The sequence below is a fragment of the Erpetoichthys calabaricus genome, chromosome 3 (assembly GCF_900747795.2).
Source record: "Erpetoichthys calabaricus chromosome 3, fErpCal1.3, whole genome shotgun sequence".
NCBI lineage: Eukaryota > Metazoa > Chordata > Cladistia > Polypteriformes > Polypteridae > Erpetoichthys > Erpetoichthys calabaricus.
In genome coordinates this window covers 34,195,030-34,218,327 of record NC_041396.2, presented here as the reverse complement: position 1 = coordinate 34,218,327, position 23,298 = coordinate 34,195,030, and the positions used below count along the sequence as shown (strand labels likewise).

At 41.6% G+C, this 23,298-nt stretch overlaps 2 protein-coding genes across 2 annotated transcripts in view; both read right to left on the bottom strand.

Annotated features, from left to right (window-relative positions):
• Nucleotides 1–2,196, bottom strand: part of LOC114644297 (complement component receptor 1-like protein) — a 109,154-nt gene extending 106,958 nt beyond the window's left edge. The window contains exon 1 of the mRNA XM_051924815.1: nucleotides 2,001–2,196. Within this exon, the coding sequence (XP_051780775.1) occupies nucleotides 2,001–2,064 (64 nt within the window). The 5' untranslated portion in view covers nucleotides 2,065–2,196. The remainder of the gene's footprint in view (nucleotides 1–2,000) is intronic.
• Nucleotides 1–23,298, bottom strand: part of LOC114647906 (C4b-binding protein alpha chain-like) — a 522,597-nt gene that overhangs the window by 195,246 nt on the left and 304,053 nt on the right. The window lies entirely within an intron of this gene.

Sequence of the window (23,298 nt, the reverse complement as noted above, 5' to 3'; positions counted from 1 at the left end):
ATGAATTCCATGGTAATACAAAAATTTAAGGTGCGGGGCAATTAAAAAGCACATCAATGCACTGCTGAATGAGACGAGGCTGTCATGGAAAAGCAGGCAATTATAAAAAAAAAACAACACTGCAAAGTGATCGTTCACAGGAATCACAAATTTACTAACCAGGTGACAAGTTGTAAAAAAATATTCTAACCGCCAAGCACTAAACGGCAAAACGTGTCTATACCGACAGAAGTGGTGATTTAAAGTCTTAGCCATTTCATTTAAAGTAAACTATTACAGCAGTCTCATTTCTTTTTTTATCATTTTTTTTTTTTTTTTAATATTTTTATTTTATTAATTTTCATTGTAATCATTCCATACAAACAGATCAATTTATAACCCAACAAATTTGAAAACAAATCAAACCCCACCCCTGAGAAGGAGAGCTTAGCTAAAGGAAAATTTCTTTAAGCTTTTTAATAAGGCAACATTAGACAAAAGAAGGGGAGAAGTAAATATCTATATAAATAAGAGATGGAGAAGGGAGTTAAATGCAATAATAGTTATTTCTCTTATTCTAAAATAATATTGATTAAATCCTGCCATGTTTTGAAAAAATTTTGTACAGATCCTCTAACTGAAAATTTGATTTTTTCCAATTTCAAATAATATAAAACATCGGTTTCCCACTGACTTATAAGAGGAGAATTAGGATTCTTCCAATTTAACAAAATAAGTCTGCGTGCCAAGAGTGTAGTGAATGCAATCACCGTTTGTTTGTCCTTCTCCAATTCCAGTCCATCTGGAAGGACACCAAACACAGCTGTTAGTGGGTTAGGAGGGATTGTGATACTAAGGCTGTCTGAGAGGCACTTAAAAATTTTTGTCCAAAATGATGTTAGTTTGGTGCAGGCCCAGAACATGTGACCCAGTGAGGCAGGAGCTTGGTTGCAGCGCTCGCAGGTTGGATCCTGGCCTGGAAACATTTTGGACAGTTTTAAGCGAGACAGATGAGCTCGATATATAATTTTTAGTTGAATAATTCTATGCTTTGCGCATATAGAACTCGAGTGAATTCTCTGCTTTGCTACCTTCCACTCCTTTTCTGATATATTGATTAAGAGATCTTCTTCCCAATTTCCTCTTGGGTCTTTGAAAGGTAGGGACTCTAAGATTTTATATAGTGCGGAAATAGTGTTTGTTTCCTCGAAATTGAGCAGTATTTTTTCCAGCATTGTGGAGGGTGCAAGGTGGGGGAAATCGGGCAATTTCTGTTTAACAAAATTTCTAATTTGAAGATAGTAAAAGAAATGTGTAGCTGGGAGGTTAAATTTTGAACGTAATTGTTCAAAAGATGTAAATATGTTGTCTATATAAAGATCTCTGAGCATTTTAATCCCAAAACTTTTCCAGGTATTAAAAACTGGATATACTTGCGAAGGTTGAAAGAGGTGGTTCTCTTGCAGTCTCATTTCTAATCATAACAAACTGATCTTCAATATTTTATACATTCAAAGCACATTGGAATTGGAGCTAACACACTAGTTGGTAACCACGGAAAGCAAAAGTGTGGGACAATACCTGATAAACGTAAAGTACCATATTGTTGACAGCTGGATCATTCTCAGCTTGATAACGGAATTTATAGATAGTTTAGTTTAGTTCTGTTTGGAATTCCGTACTATATTTTCTATATAAAGGTGTTATTACATATAAGCAGAGATTTGTAACAGTTGATTCTGTAAACGCATTAGCTCAACTATAGCTGAACTTCAGCATGTTCAAGATACACGAATAGCCACCTATAACTACGTGGGGATTACTAAAAGAAGGCGGTGTGTTCCATTAATCTCCCAGGAAAGTACAAAAGACTCAAGTAATGGTTATTCACAAATTGCTGATAAATGACACGAACCGGAAGCAAATCGCCCACGCTTGTGCCTCCTCTGTTTAACGGCTTGTCGGTTTTCTTAACGCTCTCTAACGTCCCTTTCTTGTTGCCCTCGGCATCACAGACTCACCATTCACATATGCAGTGTGCAGTAAAGTCGTCAAACACAGCGCCACTACTTGACCACTCCTCATCGCAATATTTGTCACTGGTCAACTCCAAATTACTAGTACGCTATGGTAGCTTTTACTTTAATTGATTTATCTAAGCTTATTTATTGAATATACGGAAAGAGGAAACTGGAGGAGCTGCTGAAGATCAGGGCAGAGTTCTGATTGGAGCAGAACCTAAGGATGAACCTGATTGGCTTGACGTAAGCGCTAAACGTAACATGTAGTGATGGGAACTCCGGCTCTTTTCAAAGCTTCGGCTCTTTTGGATCGGCTCCCTTTAAAGAGCCGGCTCTTACGGCTCCCGAATGGCTCTTCGTTTAGTATCACTTGGATGCTTATATTTTAGCCTAATTAAGCAATTATGAATGGTTTGTGTATAGCCTAAGCAATTTCTTATTCATTGTTTTCAGACATTACGTATTTTATGCATTTTTTCATTACAATAAATACACAGTTACTATTGTTTAACATTTTAATAAAAGCTTTAAATGAACAGCTTAACACAAAACCACAGCAAACAAATTAAATAAAGGCCAAACTCAACAACAACAACACAACACTATGACTCTTTGAATAAAAGTTTTTAGGCCAGGTTGGCATTCAGAAATGCCAGATGCCTCAGCTTAGATGGGCTGATGCGATTTCTCCTCTCCGTGATTATTTGTCCTGTTTTTGAGAAGACTCTTTCTGAGGGGACCGATGTAGCGACAATGCAAAGTCTTCCTACCATTACCTTAACCAGGCGTGGGTAGACTGCAGCCTTGGCCTCCCACCAGCTCACTGGGTCTTCAGATCTTTGGATGAAGTGCTCCTCAAGATAGGACCTCAGCATCTCCTGTTGCTCTTTCATCAAAGAGCCTCCACACAGCAGAAGCTTGTGATTCCTGTGAACACGCCACTGCTCCAATTTCTTCCTCTTGGCCCTCTGATGGAGGAGCAGACAGGCTGCTGGGGTTGCATCTTGCTGCTGCTGTACTTATTCTTTGAAATGCCTCATCCACAGCTCTTTTGTTATTAAATGCTACTTTTTTTCCAGAGCAGTGGTTTCTGAAAGCACAGTGTTGTACTCCATCCTTAGATATATAGTTATGGAATAATTGTTTGGGACAAAGTTTTTCTGATAGGGAGAACATACATGGGGTTTAAGGCCTGTACAAAAGTTGTAAATCCGCTGTCCTCCACAATTGAAAATGGTTAAAAGTCGCTAGCTATCATTTTGGCCAGCTCCTCATCGACACTTATTTGTTTGTTTGGCGTCATTTGTTTTGGAATAAATGTGCTTATTTTGGTTTGAACTGAAGACCGTGTTATACCTGCAGTTTTCGGTAAGACAGTGGATGCTGCAGCAGAAGTACTTGGCTCTTTTCCAGGGTCAGTGGATGGCAGGAGAGAGGGCACGCTCTCCTCCAGTTGCACGGATGGGTGGGTGGTTCTTATATATCAGAGCTGGGTCAACAACAAACCTGCACAAACGGATATTTTCATATTACAAATTCTGCACTTAGCTTTGCAGTCTGCAATATCACTGAAATGCAGCCAGATGCTGCTTCTTTTTCGACTTTCACTCAATTCTTCACTCTTCTTTTTTTCTTCACGATGCGCTTGCATTTAAATCTGGCTCCTCGTCTGTCGCAGCGACAGGTACACAGAGCGTACCTGGCCTGTACCAACACTCGCTGTCTTCGGAGAGTCTGCCCCCCTTTCTTCTTTCACATAATGGTACGATCCTAGTCCGATGTGTCGTTAGTGAACGAGCCGGCATTATGAGCCAATGTTCTGTGTGCCCATATAAATAAAGTCCCGCCCCTGCCGACTGGAATTTCAGCAGAGCTGAGCAGGAGCCGCTGAAGCTTCGGCTCTGCTCGACGGGCATCGGCTCCTCTCGTTCGCTTCAAAGCATCGGCTCTTAGAGCCGGCTCGTTCGCGAACGACACATCACTAGTAACATGTATTGAGTATACGTTCAGAGTCAGACAGATGTTTTCCGTGGCGCACAGTAATGAGTTATGTTTACTTCTATTACTGTACTTGAATAGATATTGTAGGGAATTGTATTTTTAAAGTAGTTTTAAATGCAAATAGTACTACTCTTTAAACAGTATATTAATTTAGTAACGATGATATCCCTTTACATTTCAAAGTGGATCGGTACAAAGTGTAATTGATTGCTTATGTTTAAAATGCAAATTTGCGAAGGACAACTAACGTTAAGCTGTAGGTAATGATACTAAGTTTCCATCAAGTTTTTTGCGACGTTTTGTTATCGACAAACAGAATATACGTAAAAAAAATGTGCGAAATTTGCTGTCTCCAGCCTGTTTCCATCAAACTGGCTTTTTATCGATAAAATGGTGTGCGTGATGACGTCATCCACCCCAAAACGAACTGTCGCATAACTTTTGTTGTACAGTATCGCGAAAAAAATCTGCCCTTGAGCCGTTTCCATACATAATTTTGTGTATGTCGCAAATTATCTACCTTTTCTTTTCCACGTTACACACCCTCCACTAAACAAAGAAACAAAGAAATGGAGAGATTATTCAGACAGTTTTTTGAAATTTGCCAGCTTACTGTTATTTCAGTTTCACAAATAATTGGAATTGTGCATAATATCCGAAGACGACAGCAGAATGAAGCAGTTGCTTGTCTGATTGCCCTAGAGCTCGAAGAAAGTACCCCAGTGCGACGAAACCCACGGGTATGGGAGAGACGACGGAATAAGACCTTCAGGGAGGAGGTGGTGGAGAGACACTTAACAGAAAATCTCTGGCTGCAACATTTTATAATGACACGGCCGACGTTTGAGATGTTGTGTGGATTCATCAGACCTGATGTTGCGCCCATCACAGGTTGCCACCGACCACCGGTTCCAACCCAAAAGCGGATTGCCATCGCCCTTTACAAGCTGGCAACCTGCGCCGAGTATAGAGTAGTTGGAGAAACTTTCGGGGTTAGTAAAACTACCGTCCATCGATGTGTATATGCTGTGTGCACCGCTATTAAAGAAAAATAATGCGGCGTTATATCAGACTTCCGACTGTAGCGGAGGCCAATGAAATTGCATACCGCAATTCCTTGGTGCATCTTGTGCCACAGATTTACGGTGCGCTGGATGGCACGCATGTGCCTATTCTTCCCCCGACGGAAGGCTACCGCGATTACATTAATCGCAAAGGGTGGCCATCTATTGTTCTCCAGGCCCTTGTTGATGACAGGTGCATGATACGAGACATTTGCGTTGGCACTCCTGGAAGTGCCCATGATGCAGCTGTGTTTGCAGCATCGGATCTGTACAGGAGAGCCTACCTTTTAACATCCCTTCTCAGTGCGATAACAACTGAATTAACCTGCTTCCCTTAAGGTTTTTAATTAAAACTGAAATTTGAATTAATACAAAATAACGACGTTTAATCAAAAAAAAAAACTCTCTTCATCAGACCATGAGAACCGCTCCGCCATTCTCGTTTTGATTGCACGTGATGAAAATGTGACACATTTATTTGCGCTAAAGCCCTTTTTTCCGACAAAAAGTGTTTCCAATGTAGTTTTTGCGACATCTGAAGTATCGATATGGAATTTATGCGCTAAAGTTAAACGGAAAAATATTATGTCGACATGTACAACATTTTATCGATAATTAGCATTTCCATCAGCTATATCGGTAAAAAAAATTGAAGCGCTAAATATTTTTTCGCAAAAACTCCTTGGATGGAAACCTTTTTGTTAATAAATGACGTAATGGCTGTGCAATTTTTTCAGGCTGTCTGTGGGTGCATCTCAGTATATGGCAGTATAACAGCCCAATGTAAAGTACTGGACAAATGGCCGATAACTGAAAGCACGCTGTTAAACACTCCGCCATAAATCAGACATCTGCCGCGACTTTATGTTTTCTGTACGTGGAGAAACCTGAGCGATGGAGGACTCTTTATAAATAGAGGCTGGACATCCCAGGCCAAACCTAGCAGAGCCTTTATAGTCTCCAGGACATAAAGTAAGGCAGCTTATTATACCTGAGAAATGCTCCCCAAAAACCGTTTGAAACATAACGTATGAAAAAATATCGAAGTAAGCTGATTTTTTAAATCTTGCACTTAAAATTCTGATAGCCAAACAGAGGCAGATTTATAGATTCAGAAGAAAATTATATCAGTTAGTTGTAGTGGAGATAAGGAAATTAAAAAGATGAGACAGCTCACTACCTTTATTAAAAAGGAAGATGGTTCAATACACTTTAAGTGAAAGGGTCAAACACTACTTGGGTTCCTGTGTAACTCACCAACATTTATCAAGTTTAGTGATTCTATCTATGAAATGCTGTGCACTGCAATAAAATAACTTGACAAAGCAGTCAACAGTTTAAATATGCCGTGTATATGCCGTGTATAGGTCATGTTGTCCTTTCTTGGATCGAGGCCTTGCCGTGGCAGAAGGGTTTGCGCGGTGTAGTGATCCACAGAGCTATGTTGTCGGGAGCTACATGCTCCTGGTAGGGCTTCCCAAGGCAAACAGGTCTGAGGTGAAGATCCAGACTAACTCGAACCTGAGACCCCATATGGAGTTAAATCAAGGATCGGCGTTTCCCTTGCCCAGGAAAGGGTACCCGGGGCCTAACCCTGGAGCCAGGCCCAGGGGAGGGGCTCGCTGGTGAGCGCCTGGTGGCTGGACCTTCGACCACGGGGCCCAGCCGGGCTCAGCCCAAAGGAGCAACGTGGTTCTGCTCTCTTGTGGGCCCACCACCTGCAAGAGAGGCCATAGGGGTCAGGTGCAATGTGATATGGGTGGTAGCTGAAGGCGGGAACTCTGGCGTTCCGATCCTCGGTTGCCGAAACTGGCTTTTGGGACATGGAATGTTACCTCTCGGGCGGGGAAGGAGCTTGAACTGGTGCAAGAGGTTGAGAGGTACCAGCTAGATATAGTCGGGCTCACCTCTACGCATGGTCTGGGCTCTGGAACCATTCCTCTTGAGAGAGGCTGGACTTTGTTCCATTCTGGAGTTGCTGTGGGTGAGAGGTGTCGGGCAGTGGTGGTCTTGCTTATGGCCCCCTGGCTCGAGGCCTGTATGTTGGGGAAGTCCCCGTTGGACGAGAGGGTTGTTTCCCTACGACTTCAAGTTGGGGGAAGGACTCTGACTGTTGTTTGCGCTTATGCGCTGAACAGAAATAACTAGTTAGTACACTAGAAAAAAGACCTTCCTTAAAATACATAACATTAATGAATTATATTTTACTGCGGTGGGCTGGTGCCCTGCCCGGGGTTTGTTTCCTGCCTTGCGCCCTGTGTTGGCTGGGATTGGCTCCAGTAGACCTCCATGACCCTGTAGTTAGAATATAGCGGGTTGGATAATGAAGGGATGGATAATTATATTTTAACACTGCAACAGTTGCACAATTAAAGATGCAAATGTTTTTTAAAAAGATAAAAGTATATATTTATATATATATATATATATATATATATATATATATATATATATATATATTTTTTTTTTTTTTTTTTTTTTTTTTTTTTTTTTAAGCAGTGTTTTAGCTGCCAGTACTGGTTAATTTCTTCGAAATGCAAAATATGCAAAAATACACTCTACCAATAAACACCTTTCTATATTTTAATGAACGGGTCTTTAAATAAAAGAAAATGTTATAAATTGTTTATTAGAGTTAAATAAGAGTTAACTGTGGGGCGGGCCCCCCTTGGGGGGGCGCAAAGTAACAAAAAGGGGGGTGCGAAAATGTAAAAAAAAGAAAACAAGAATCGAAAATATGAAAAACATATCTATTAAAACCAAAACAAATTAACTTAAACTACATTCTGATACTAGAAAAATAAATATAGAGCTTAGATAAATGTCGATAAAAGTTAAGTAGGTATAATAAAATATGTATCTATGATATATCATTAATTAAAAAAAGAACAAATTGGTATTTTAAAAAAACATTAGGGGGGCGCTGTTATGAAAACTTGGGTTGCAGATACTTAAAGGTTGGGAAACGCTGAGTTAACTGTTAAATTGTTTATTTTTTTGGTAAAAGAGTGCCAACAAGATCTGTACATACAGTATGCCCCACATGATCTGTAAATCCACTGCTATAGTCAAGTTTTGTTGCGATTGAATTAGTTTCAAGTTGTCCGAAAGAATAAACAATGAAAAGAAACGGTGTCATTTTCAAAAGTTCCCCAAGAGAAAAAAGTTCAGCGCAAAACAGCCTAAGGCCCTCCCCTGTGCAAAAGGGTCATCTATGCAAAATTTAGCAGATTCAGGATAAACCTTACGGATTTGCATACCAGAAAAAGACAAACGCACATTGAGCTAAATATATTAGATGAAAAAAAATGTGAGATTGGAGTGGCGAGAGCTGGGGCCTCATGTATAAACGGTGCGTACGCACAGAAATGTTGCGTACTCCCGTTTCCATGCTCAAATCGCGATGTATAAAACCTAAACTTGGCGTAAAGCCACACACATTTCCACGGTACCTTATACCTTGGCGTACGCAATTTCTCCGCTCAGTTTTGCAGACTGGCGGCACCCAGCGTCAAAGCAGTGCTACTGTTCCTGTGTGGTCACCCTTACTTTCTTAGCTCCACATTCCTGACGCGGTTTTATAAATACACTGAAATTAACTGCTGTGGTGTGTGGCGGCTAAATATTCCTGCCATCACCCCCAGGCCGCCAGGTGGAGCTCTCCCAACAGCATGGACGTTCCCCGAATTCCAGCAGGGCCTCATGGACTTTGTAGTTTATATGCACAGCCCTGCTGGATACCATGGGGACCACCAGGAGTCGCTGTGGGGAGGCTGCCGGACTCTTACTTGCCCTATAACCCGGAGGTGCGTCATGATCACATGACAAGAGGAAACAACGTGCTTCCGGGTTGAACAAGGGAGCCTTTTATCTGACCCGGAAGTGTTCATGATCACATGGACAGAAGGGAGAAACACTTCCGGGTCAGGGACTATATAAAGGACTCTGGGAAACCAGTACGCTGAGCTGAGCTGGGAGGAAGGGTGGCGAAGTGTCTGGGAGTGTGGAGGATTGATTATTGTAGTGATTAGTGTATTGATTAGTTATATGAGTATTGTGGAGTGGAGGGTGCTTTGTGCACATAATTGTTCAAATAAAGGTAATATTTGGACTTTTACCTGGTGTCTGGAGTCAAGTCAGAGGGTTCAAGAGGACGGCAAGGGCCTCAATCTGCGACACTGCATATTGTTTATTAGTGTAATGTATCTCGTTGTAATTAACCTGCAGCAATATAATGGTCCAGGGAATAGCCATAGTATTACAAATACCATAACTGCTTTAGCGTTGTAACTCTCACTGCATCTTCTTCTTCTTTCAGCTGATCCCGTTAAGGGTTGCCACAGCAGATCATCTTTTTCCATATTACTCTCACTGCACCACTCGGAGTATTTATATCACTGTATCTGAGTGGGGAATCACAGCAGCAGCTAATTGGAAAGAGAATTATCGGTACACAGCATGAAGCAGACACTGCCTGAGCCAAGGCAAAACGCTTCAGAGACTTCCCTGTACGGACTTCGCGGTTTAGAAAAAGTTTCATCCCAAGAACTCTAAACGCACTCAATCAGTCCATCAAGTGCTCCTTGTGGAACTGTTTGTACTTATAAGTACAATTACCTCACTGTAAACTTGCACTACAGTTATAATATTGCACAACCTGCGCCACTTTATGAAGCGCGTATTTACATATGATGACGATATCATTTTTAAGATGAAATGCAGCAAAATATGTTGATTATATTATACAGATAAAACTTTAACTTCATTTAAATAATCTGTATTGTTAATAATTAAACATGTGAGGACACGGTGCCGGAGCGCTACCTAGTTCAGGGATTGTTCCTGCATTGCGTTGTATTCTTGCTGGTGCTGACGCGACACTGGAAGGAGAGATGGATAGAATAATTAAACATGTACTACGAAGATATTTCAATGTTCCATAAAAGTTTTGAAGAATCAGAGTTCTAAGCTTACAGATGGCTTCATGTCTATATAGCTGACTGTGTGGCGATTGGGTTTTGGAGAAAGAAAAGTAAGGACAGGAATTGGAGGTTAGTACGTTTGAAAGAGACAGTTACTGCTGTGATAAATTATTTCATCGAAGGTCACGCATGGCGTCGCAAGCCTCTCGCGTGAGACATGAACAAGCACTGCGCCTCCGTGTTCCCATGTTTAATAACATGCTTTCATTCCTATCATCATGAAAAAAGATATCACGTATACATCTCAGTATTTTAATTATTCAGAGAGCTGTAATATCACGAATGTAATGGATTCTGCGTCCTGTCGGAGAAAGAGAAAGCCCGTTTAAGAAGCAGGTAGTGATTCACACATGTAGAGTACATAGAAGATCAAATACAGAACAAAGCATTTAATGTGCCACTTTAGTTACAATGGGATTTGAGAAACTAGCAAATTAAACGATTTTAAGATGAAGTTTATGATGTTCTACTTTAATGGCAAAATAAACTATGTGATTAAAGTGGAAATTTCGAGATTAAAGTTGACATTTCGTGCTTTTTTCCCCACTGTGTGCCTATTTTTTTGTCTGTACCCTAATAAGCTTTCATATAACACTCAGACGGTGGGCTACGACTCGCCTTTTCACGGCGACTTTGATATGTGATTTCTTTTTTATTTTGGGCACTGTGCGACTTTGTGAACTTGAGCCTTCGAGTTTCTCCGACACTCTGTCACTCAATCAACTTCCTTTTGTTGTTTATATCACTGTTTAAACCAACAAATAGTACGTTTTTCCTTTGCCTCCACTTGGTATTTGCTGAAATTCTTATATTTCCCCCCGTGCTTTTCCCATTGTCTTTTCACAGAAGGCTATTTATATTGATTTGCATATTCAAAGAGGCGTAATTCTGGGAGGAGTTGGGGCGGGACAGAAGGCGCGTGCACGTGCGTTACTTTTCACGCTGATCGGGATTTATGTAGTGGAAGAACGTGAAAGTTTGCGTACGTACAGATTCCTGCATCTGGATTTTTCTGTGCATACACACATTCCATCTTTTGTGCTTATGCCATGTTATAGTGTGAGTTCTACGCACGGCGTTATACATGAGGCCCCTGTGCTGTCATTTCTGTATCACTCTGTTGTGGTGAATGTGGAGCTGAGTCTAAAGACGAAGTTCTTGGTTTAATGCTCAGTCTAACACCCCTCTCCTCACATATGAACAGTCATGAACTGTGGACAATGACTGAAAGAATGAGATCACATGTCCAAGCAGAAATTAGTTTTTTTCACAGGGTGGCAGGGCTGACACTCCGTAGCAGGGTGAGAAACTCTGATTTGGGAGTGCCTCAAAGTGGAATTGCTGCTCCTTTGTAGTGAGACGGTCCAGTTGAAGAAGTTTGGCCATGTCAAAAAGATGCCCCCCCCCCAGGCAGCTTCCCCCTAGAGTTGCCCTGGGCACGTCTCACTGAATGGAGACCCTGCGGCAGACCCAGGACATGCTGGAGGGATTTTGTCTCTTGGCTGGCAAGGGAACACCTGGGAATTCACATGGAAGAGCTGAAATCTGTAGCTGGCCTGACCTGTTAGGCCTGCCACCGCCTTGGCCCTCACCAGGAAAAGCAACTGAGATGAGATATTAGATATAAGGCCACAGAGGGAGTGATTGAATTGTTAGTGACTTCCTCCACTACGAGTAGTTGCCTTTGTGTAACACAACAGAAGCACTGATTTATGTAATCAACAGCTGTAATAGGTCACCACCACTCACTTTGAGGATGTCACTGAGATAGCATCGCTCTAATCACGACCCCCCTGGTGTCAGTGTTCAGTGTAACAGGTAAGCTCTCATTGAATACTATGGTCTGGCACAAGGCATTCTTCAAGTGTTGAAATAATTCCGACTCTACAGTGCCCCACTTAAAGGGTTCACTTTTCCACAGTAGTTGCCATAGAGAAACTGCCACACTTGCAAAGCCCTGTACAAATCTCCGATAGTATAAGACTAGGCCTAGAAATTTCCAGGCTTAATTTTGAGGTCTCAGGAGCAGCCAGTTCCTGACTGTAACAGCCTTCCTCTCTTCTGTGTGAATTCTAGCTTCTCTAGTGATGTAGGAATATTGAATTTGGTTCAGTTTATTTTTATATAGCGCTCTTCACTAAGTACTGTAATACAGGCAAAATACAATTATACAAATTACCAATTGGAAGCAAAGGTCTGTGATATGGTTTGCATATTTGTAGCTAGAAATCCACACAGGGAGACGAGTCACATATCTTAAAATAGTTTTTTACTCCTGTGCTTTCAACTCCTTCCAGGAGCCATCATCAGAGGAAAATGATTAGACATACAGGAATCAAAGGTAGTATGTAAAAAAATGAGAAATGGGGGGTTTGGTGGGTGGGATTTGGTGGGTGTTGGTCATAAAGTCTTATTTATTATGTGGGTATTCATCTTTTTAAGCCTGCATATACTGGGTTCAAGTCCAAGTGTCTGTTAATGGCATTTTCATTTGATAGCCTCGCTTCAGCGAGCACTCTGGCACTTTTAATATTAGCCCTGAATTTTACTTGCATACGTATTAAACCTACATAAAGATACAGAATACTTAAAACACATAGTAAAAAAAAAAAGTATCTCTGATATTTTTACATTTTGGTGTTTGTTCTAGTGATTATTCAGAATTGTTATATATGTTTTTGTGTGATTTATTATGGAAACACATCTTGGAATTCCCTGGGACATGCTCAATACTGATGTCAAATGAGCAACAGTGTAAAGGTCAATCCTATTAATTTCAGGGTAAGCAACCCTTTAATTAATGACAAACTAAAATGAATTCCTGGCTGCGATTTTCTCCTTATTTTTTGAATCTGCATTTTGATTGTATTTCTGGCTTTGTCGAAAGGTTTTTTCTGATTTCCCAGTTTTGTCCTTGTTCCATATTTTAGTCATTTTCATTTTGTCACCTCTGTCTCTTATGATGGAATGATATGTATGAGTGGACATCTTGACTGGGATGGTGCAAGATTTCTTACCTGGAAAGGAGGCCAGCCCATCGAAGGCAGAAGAAGAAAGGCAAAGACTATCGATGCCCTTGCGGAAGTGGGTTTGCTTGCATACCGGCTGGGATGGACTATAGATCCTTAGTATAATGAAAAGACAGAGGGAGGCAATCGGCCCAGACTATCTGTTCCCCAATACATTAAATGGTAGGATCCCTGGGCTTCAGCACCAACATGGCATACTGGAAACTGTAGTGGTGTGGAGCAGCCCTGTTGGATTCCGTGGGTGCGCCACTCTTGCAGACTTGTGCTTGACCCGGAAGTGTTTCCAATGGGCGATGCCCTGGCACTGGAAGTACTTTAGGGTCCAGTTTAAAAAGAACTGCTCTGTCTTACCTGGGGAGTCAGTGTTAGGAGGCAGAGGACAAAACTCTTTGGAGGAGTGGAGTGTGTCTGTGGTACTTTGATTTTGCTTACCTGTTTGTTAAGGTACCATGATTAATAAAAAGGACAATATTTGAACCCGTGACTGTGTTGGGTGTGATTGTGTCTGGCATCTGGGGCTCATTGGTGCCCCTAACTGGTTATACATTTCTTTAGGCAAAACACAAAGCAATTTCAAACTGAATGATATAAAAGTATCCTAACAATGTATGTCCTGTAATAGAAGACCACAAAACAAATTAAAGATTTGGAGCATGGTACAGCAAACCCTGATCAATTGTGTGGCCCAAAATATATCAAAATAAATGAAAGAAACAAAGGTTAACTTGTGCAGTCAGTGCTTCTGTGCACAATCGACTCAGGTCCAAAACTGAATACTGACCTCTGGCTTTGCAGCATCTTACATATGGAAGATGGTGGAAGGAAGGAGGAGGTGACGTTAGTCTTCAGGTCAGATGTCCTCATGTCTATGAGAAAAACAGGAGAAGATACCACCAGTGCCACATCACGTTTCAGAGTAGTATTACATTCTGAGTTATTTCCCTGAAGATACTCCCTATACACGCATGTCTAACAGTCCTTTAATATTACTGATGAGATATGGATAATTACAACAGAGGAGACAAAAACAAGAACTCCAGTCAGCAGCATCCCTGGAGAAAGTAAACCTCTGAGGGATCAGTTGTAACACAAAGGCAAAAGACAAAATCAGACATAGTCACAGTTTTGGAGACCTTGTTTCTGACTGCTGTGGGGGAAAAGATCGTTTTTCTATAACGCAAGATTTGTAGGCCTGATTGCCTTTCGTTAGAAGTTGAATAAAGTCATGTCAAGAAAGGAAACATTAAGGGTGCAATGATTTATGGGAGTGCAACTGATGGTAAAGCTTAAAAAAATGTCTGCTACAAGTAAAAAGAAAAAGAAGAAAAAGTACATTAGGTCAGAGATGGGTTAAGCTGTGGTTTCTCATTTAGTGGAGCGTTATCAAGCAGTGTATCCGCTCCAGATATTTAGAAAGTTCCTTATTTTTAATCTGCTTACTATTGCAACATGTACTGCATAAAAGAAAGTGATTTGACTAATTAATCAAAAATGCAAGCTAACCTGCTATGGCTCCTTGGCACTTTCTTCCAAAAAGCAGTTAAATTGATTAACATCGTATTGGGTCCTGTTCCTTAAGAAAAGTGAATCACCTCTACACCGCCCACCATCTCCTGGGCATTCTACAGAATATGTTTGTCCTGGACAGTCAAATATGAAGACAGAATTGTTTTGTCCTTGGACTTTATGGCTTCCAGTATCTCTGGTGTCTTTCCTAAGGAATGCAAAAGAGCGTGGAGTAGAGCAGTGGCATCAAGTCCTGCAGCAGCGTAGAACAGAGGATGATGTTGAAGAAAAGATATTTTTTTCTGTTATTGGAAGGCTTAAACTAAAGAAGTGAGATAGAGTAGGACGATTGTGTGTTGAAGATAAACTCCTATTTGCCTGATCAGCAATAAAGTTCTTCTTTCCTGGAAACCTGGTCTCGTCTTCCTGTCCCTTGCGCAACTCTGCCACCCAAACATGACAAGATATATATAAATATGCTTCTCTTTAGCTGTAGTTACCAGTATTTCTACATCAAATAAAATGGTCAGATATAACAAAATCCAAGATCTGCCTCACATCAATTTTTATTCCTTTCGAATTGACTAAATCTAACTTGTGTCCTCCCTAACAGGTTGGCTGGTGTGCTAGTGAAAATCAAAAGAGTGCAATGAGACAAAAGGACAGCTGGAGATTGCTTATCAGACCTGGATGCTCCCCAAGTTGCTAGACGGATCAACCATGCGCACACCCGCAGGGCAACCTGGGAACTGTAGTCCTGTTGGACAGGCCTGCTGGGCGCATTGGGAGCTGCAAGAGAGAGCTGTCAAGAACAGATATCTCTATTTGAAGGGACTTTTGCCTGACCCAAAAGTGCTTCCTCTGTGCAATATAATGGCACCAGAAGTATTCCAAGGTTGGAAAGCTGGAGCAGGGAGAGGAGGAGGACAAAACTCTCCCGAGAGGCATGGAGGAGAAGATACAGTATTATGTATTGGAAGGCAATGTTTCAGATTAAGAAGAAATGGCATCTGAGTGGTTTTGTCTGGGGTTTGAAACTCTGAGATGCCCCCTAAAGGTCACACTGCTCCTTGATGATTCCTTGTGTTTGTGACCTTTTGCAAGCTTGAAGACTTAAGTTTGGACTTTTCACATTTTAAATATCAAAGCTTTTTCTGCATATCTGCCCTTAACATCAGCTTTTCCTGCCTGTTAATCTCAAGCGTTAGATGGTTCAACACAGTGTTTCCATTGGCTGATGTTTTCCACCATCCTAAAGCCAATCCTGTGCTTGAGCAGAGGAGTATTGATGGTATGTGTTACTCTTGAAAATGCCAGCTGTAGGTGTAAGCAATTTATCTTGCTCAGTGACTTAACCACACCACACACAACAGATGTTAGTGGAAGTAACATTAATTTCTTCCTGGCATAGTGGAGTTGGCACAAGTCACAACTTCAAACTATCAAACTTTGAAAATCCTCATGACACACTAATTCACTGTAAATTGTGAAATACAGTAGCTGTTTCCTGGCACACTGCGCGGGAACGGCTGCTGACCCGTGACTTGAATTAATTCCCAAAACCCAAATCTATTGTAACAGAGCTATAAATGGAACTCGTTCCCATCAGTCAGGGATATCCTGTGTTGTGTTTTATCTTGAATGTCGAACTGTGTTAGTGTGTGCTTTTTATGGATGAGTAAATGAACAAATATAGCAAAGCACAGTGATCAGACGCTAATAGAAACAAGTAATATGTGAAGGCACAACATTTTAATCTCACTACCTGTAGATGCCAAGGTGAATAGACCAGCATTCCCGACTGGGACAGAGTGGAAAACATTACCCAACCAGAAGGCCATAAGGGAAGGACAGCACAGATGGAGCTGCAACCCTGCCGGGATGGTTGTCGATCCTTACCCTACTCGGGGTAAAATACTCATGGATGAACTGGGCAAACATGGATGCCAGAGGCACTTCATTCCCCAACACAATAGGTGGCAGTGTCCCTCCAGGTTGGTTCCAGTTAGGACTCTCACAGGGTTGCATAGGAATTGGACTTTAGAAGAGCAGCCATGTTGTGGTCTTTGTTTGCTGAAAGAGGGCACTGTCAGGAGGAAAACGGCCCTGGTTTCCATATGAGCCAGAAGTACTCAGGATGACTACTGCTGCGACACCAGAAAGCATTCCCAGGTCTGCTTTAAAAGGAGCCCACCACATCTCCTCAGTGAGTCAAAGTTGGAAGGCAGCGGGTGACACTCACTTGGAGGAAAGAAGGAAGGAAGGACAGACAGAGAAGAGAATCTTTTATTTTGTACTTGTGTATTTGGGCAGTGTTCATTAGAAAACATGTTAGTGACAAATAAAATTGTACTGTGCTGTGTGGTTTGGGGCTCAGTGGTGCCCCCTTGTGGTTACATATTAAACTGTCCTATTTAGTAAGGCAATTTTTTTTAATATTAATAAAAAAAGATGTGAGTTGCTAGGCAGCATGGGGGTGTAATGTTTAGTGCTGCTGCCTCACTGATTCACCATCCTGGGTTTTAATATCACGCTTGTTGTTTGTCACAATGGAATTCGCACATTTTCTTTGTGTCTGTCTGGGTTTTCTTTCAGGTACTCTGGATTTCCTTCCCCATCTCCAAAGAAGTGCAGGTTATATAATCTGGTGTCTAGAAATTGGCTCCTTGTGAGTGTAGATGTGTGCAGGAGGGCACCCTGCAGTAAACTGACACCGTGTCCATGGCCTGACCTACTGTGACCCTGAATTGTATTAATCAGGTTGAAGAATGCTATGTATCAGCAGTAAGCACAGCATTACAGTGGTGTGAAAAACTATTTGCCCCCTTCCTGATTTCTTATTCTTTTGCATGTTTGTCACACAAAATGTTTCTGATCATCAAACACATTTAACCATTAGTCAAATATAACACAAGTAAACACAAAATGCAGTTTTTAAATGATGGTTTTTATTATTTAGGGAGAAAAAAAATCCAAACCTACATGGCCCTGTGTGAAAAAGTAATTGCCCCCTGAACCTAATAACTGGTTGGGCCACCCTTAGCAGCAATAACTGCAATCAAGCGTTTGCGATAACTTGCAATGAGTCTTTTACAGCGCTCTGGAGGAATTTTGGCCCACTCATCTTTGCAAAATTGTTGTAATTCAGCTTTATTTGAGGGTTTTCTAGCATGAACCGCCTTTTTAAGGTCATGCCATAGCATCTCAATTGGATTCAGGTCAGGACTTTGACTAGGCCACTCCAAAGTCTTCATTTTGTTTTTCTTCAGCCATTCAGAGGTGGATTTGCTGGTGTGTTTTGGGTCATTGTCCTGTTGCAGCACCCAAGATCGCTTCAGCTTGAGTTGACGAACAGATGGCCGGACATTCTCCTTCAGGATTTTTTGGTAGACAGTAGAATTCATGGTTCCATCTATCACAGCAAGCCTTCCAGGTCCTGAAGCAGCAAAACAACCCCAGACCATCACACTACCACCACCATATTTTACTGTTGGTATGATGTTCTTTTTCTGAAATGCTGTGTTCCTTTTACGCCAGATGTAACGGGACATTTGCCTTCCAAAAAGTTCAACTTTTGACTCATCAGTCCACAAGGTACTTTCCCAAAAGTCTTGGCAATCATTGAGATGTTTCTTAGCAAAATTGAGATGAGCCCTAATGTTCTTTTTGCTTAACAGTGGTTTGCGTCTTGGAAATCTGCCATGCAGGCCGTTTTTGCCCAGTCTCTTTCTTATGGTGGAGTCGTGAACACTGACCTTAATTAAGGCAAGTGAGGCCTGCAGTTCTTTAGACGTTGTCCTGGGGTCTTTTGTGACCTCTCGGATGAGTCGTCTCTGCGCTCTTGGGGTAATTTTGGTCGGCCGGCCACTCCTGGGAAGGTTCACCACTGTTCCATGTTTTTGCCATTTGTGGATAATGGCTCTTACTGTGGTTCGCTGGAGTCCCAAAGCTTTAGAAATGGCTTTATAACCTTTACCAGACTGATAGATCTCAATTACTTCTGTTCTCATTTGTTCCTGAATTCTTTGGATCTTCGCATGATGTCTAGCTTTTGAGGTGCTTTTGGTCTACTTCTCTGTGTCAGGCAGCTCCTATTTAAGTGATTTCTTGATTGAAACAGGTGTGGCAGTAATCAGGCCTGGGGGTAGCTACGGAAATTGAACTCAGGTGTGATACACCACAGTTAGGTTATTTTTTAACAAGGGGGCAATTACTTTTTCACACAGGGCCATGTAGGTTTGGATTTTTTTTTCTCCCTAAATAATAAACACCATCATTTAAAAACTGCATTTTGTGTTTACTTGTGTTATATTTGACTAATGGTTAAATGTGTTTGATGATCAGAAACATTTTGTGTGACAAACATGCAAAAGAATAAGAAATCAGAAAGGGGGCAAATAGTTTTTCACACCACTGTATTTACCTTTAAAGAATCATCCATCTGGCGATTTCCTAAATTGTTAATTAATGCAGGAACATGGGAAGCTGGAGCCCGTTATATACTGAGCACATTCAGTTACCAAATCTGTATGGGGTGCCACTCACATGTATCCACACATATGCACACTGGACAAATTGATATCTGCCAGTTAACCTAACACTCATCTTTTTGGAATGTTGGAGGAAAACTCACGGAGAATGGGAAGAACATGCATGCCAGGCAGGGATTTGAACCCAGGGCTGTTGAGCTGTGCACTGATCAGCACTACTTATTGCACTTTCTAAACACTGAATCATTACATTATAAATTTACAGGGCGGAATGGTGGCTCTGAGGCTAAGGATCTGTGCTGGTATCCAGAAGGTTGCCGGTTCGAATCCCCGTCACTGCCAAAAAGGCCACTGCTCTGCTGGGCCCTTGAGCAAGGCCCTTAACCTGTAATTGCTCCAGGGGTGCTGTACAATGGCTGACCCTGCTCTCTGACCCCAAGGGGTATGCGAAAACTGACAAATTCCTAATACAAGAAATTGTATAAGGTGAATAAAGAACAAAAAAAAAATACAGTTAATCCAGAAGGCATTGAGAGCCCTTCACTTTCTACACACTTTTTTGTGTTGCAGATTTAAATAGATAAATCCACCATATTTGTCCATCAGTCTACAATCAATAACCCATAATGACAAAGTGAAAACATGTTCTCGGAAAAGTCTGTAAATTTATTAAAAATTAAAAACTGATTTCTCTTTTTTATAGAAGTATTTAGACCATGAGTGTTGAACTCCAGTCCTGGAGGGCCGCAGTGGCTGCAGGTTTTCATTCTAACCATCTTCGTCATTAGTGACCTGATTTTGCTGCTAATTGTCTTATTTTTAATTAACTTGACTCAGGCACCTTTGTTGTCTCTTTTTCCTTAATTAGCAGACAAACAATGAGACACAAAACAACCCGCCATGTGACCAGCTTACCTGTGCCCATCACACAATATCTGAAAATAAAGAAAGGTGAAGGTCTCGGTGAGGTCAGTCTGCTCAGGTCACCAAAACATTTTGATGGTGTTCTTAGAAAAAACAGAAAAATCAACAGTTTTGGAAATGTTTGCTGTGGCAGAATGAGAGCAGCAACACACCATGGAATTAAGTAATGGCTTTAATTACCAGCAAGAATGTTCAGCTTCTCATTAAGAGAGTGGTTGGAGTGAAATTGGCTGGAGTTTGAAGTCCCAGTTTAGCTGCTCATCTGTTGGATCGTTTCACGTCTCATTTCTGTTTGGCTGCCATTTAGTGAAGAAAAGAATCAAATCAGAGGACTCAATCCTTATAAACAAGACTATTAAAATGAAGGGAGAAGGAGTTAATTAGTAGTGAAAACTGGTCACTGATTAGGAAAAGGGTTAGAATGAAAACCTGCAGCCACTGTGGCCCATGAGGCCTGGAATTTGACACCCCTGATTTAAACCTTTTGGTAGCAATCACTGCCTTGAGTCTTCTTGGGTAAGTTTCTACAAACTTTGCACAGCTGGAGATGGGCACTTTATCCCATTCTTCTTGGATGGGTCACTCCACAGATGATCTCTGAGGTGTAGGTTTGGGCTTTGCCTGGACCAGTAAAGGACAATCTACTCCAGTGTTATCTTAGCCGTATGCTTCAGGTTATTGTCATGCTGAAAAGAAAAACATTGCTCCAGTCTGAGCTGGTGTTCATTTTGGAGCAGGTTTTCTTTAAGGACCTCTCTGCATTCATACCTCTTTAAACTTCTGACCAGTCTCCCTGTCCCTGCTGCTGAGGAGCACCTCCATAACATGATGCTGCCATCACCATGCTTCACAGCAGGGATGATATTAGGTAGGTGGTCTTTGCCAGACAAAGTGCTTGGTGTAATGCCCATAGAGATCAGTGTTTGTCACATGCGACCAATTAATTTTTCTCCTGATGCTCTTAGAGTCCTGTAAATTTTCATATACCTTTTGCTCAAGACTGGCTTTTGTGAAAGAAAATTTAACTGCTTGCAAGTTACTAAGGGTTAAAAGCTGTTTTGTTATAACAGCAGGTTACTCATACAGGCGTCAGTCATAAGACAGGTTGCAGTAAGCTGACCTAGGACAACTTCTTTATTTAGCATGCGTCCATTAGATTCAGGAAAGATGACTTTTTCTTCTTTGGGGCCCCCTCTTGATACAAAAACAAAAAAGAAACGGTTGGCCGATTTGCGTAATATAAGATGAAATGCTTAGATGCTGTTTCATAAGTAAGGGGGAGGGAGGAAAATGAATATTAAAAGCCGATTGAAACAGGGGAACTTTGCTCTTCTGCCTTGCAACGTGGAATCCATGTACTCCTCTGTGACTGAATAAAGACTGTTTGATTGAACTATTCCCGTCTTCCTTGGGGGTTACTTGCACAGTTTCATCAGCCACTCTGCCATAAAACGCCTGATAAATAGACTGCTGCTGAGATGGTCATCATTCTGATATCTCAGCAGGAGGACGTCTGAAGTTCTGTTACAGTGATTATTTGGTTCTTGGTCACTTCCCTGACTAAGGTACTGCTAGACTGGTTACTCAGTTTTCTCAGATGATAAACTCTAGGAAAAGTCCTGATGGTTCCAAACTTGCTCCATTTCAGAATGATTGAGGCTGCCTTACTCCTGGGAACACTCAAAGCTTTAGAAACAGGTTTTATTCCCTTGCCCAGATCTGCATACAGTTCTTTGGACTTCATGGCTTGTTTTTTTCTTCTGACATGCAGTTGTAGAATTGTGAACTGGAGTGGTGGCTCTGAGGCTGGGGATCTGTGCTGGAAATTGAAAGGTTGTCCGTTTGAAACCCTTAAATGGCAGAAGTGACTTTACTCCGGTGGGCCTCTGAGCAAGTCCCTTAACATGCAATTGCTTCATTCTGGGTATGATGTTAATCTACATCCAGCCCTGCAAGCAGGTCCTCCAACTTGCAGGGAAAACTTGGGGGCTGGTAGCAGGATTGGCAATCCAGCCACTGTCAAAAACCTCACATTGCTCAGTGTGTTGCTGAGGTGTCACCTGCTGCACAGCTGCACTCGGATCTCAATGTGTGGTGGGTGCGTCAATGCTCTGTAATCAGCGCATGCTCCCAACCTCCCTCTCTATGCACAGGTGTGTGTCTTTCTGAAGGATGTCCAATCAATTCAGATTGACACAAGTGGATTCCAATCACGTTTAAGAAACGTCTCAAGGAGAATTAAAACAAAAAGAATGCACCTGACTACAATCTGAGTGCCACAGTGAAGTCTTTGAATACTTATATAAGTAAAGAGTTCAGATTTTAATTTTTAATAAATTCTGTAGACATGTTTTCACTTTATTCTTTTGAGTTATTGAGTGTAGATTGAGAGGCAAAAATGGCAAATGTTTTTGTTTGGGACAATAAAGTGTACAGAGAGTGAATTCACTGTACAGTGGAACCTCGGTTCACAACCATAATTCGTTCCAAAACTCTGGTCGTAAACTGATTTGGTCGTGAACCGAAGCAATTTCCCCCATAGGATTGTATGTAAATACAATTAATCCGTTCCAGACCATACGAACTGTATGTAAATATATATTTTTAAGTTTTTAAGCACAAATATAGTTAACTATACCATAGAATGCACAGCGTAATAGTAAACTAAATGTAAAAGCATTGAATAACACTGAGAAAACCTTGAACAACAGAGAAAACTAACACTGCAATAGTTCGCGTTATAGCGCTACCAACCGCTGGCTAAAAACACTTTTTTTTAATGAGTTTTAAGCACAGGGAAAAAAATGAACATTTGAAAAAATCCGTAATTTAATAAACCACCAAGAAAAGTAACATTGCAACAATGCACGCTACGAACCGATCGCTGTAAACAGAAATGAAAACAAAAACAAGCCCCGTGCATTCTTTAACTGCTTTCTCTACCTTATGTGTCCAGCCCCCTCTCTCTCACTCACTCGCGCTCTCTCTCTCTCTCTTGCACGTCTGTGTGTGTGTGTGTCTCTCTCACGCCTGTGTGTGTGTGTCTTTCTCTCGCGCCTGTGTGTGTGTCTCTCTCGTGCGCACCTGTGTGTGTGTGTGTGTGTCTCTCTCTCGCGCGCGCCTGTGTGTGTGTCTCTCTCTCGCGCGCGCCTGTGTGTGTGTGTGTCTCTCTCTTGCGCATGCCTGTGTGTGTGTGTGTCTCTCTCGCACGCGCATGTGTGTGTGTGTCTCTCTCACACGCGCCTGTGTGTGTGTCTCTCTCTCGCGCGCCTGTGTGTGTGTCGCGCTCTCTCTCTCGTTGC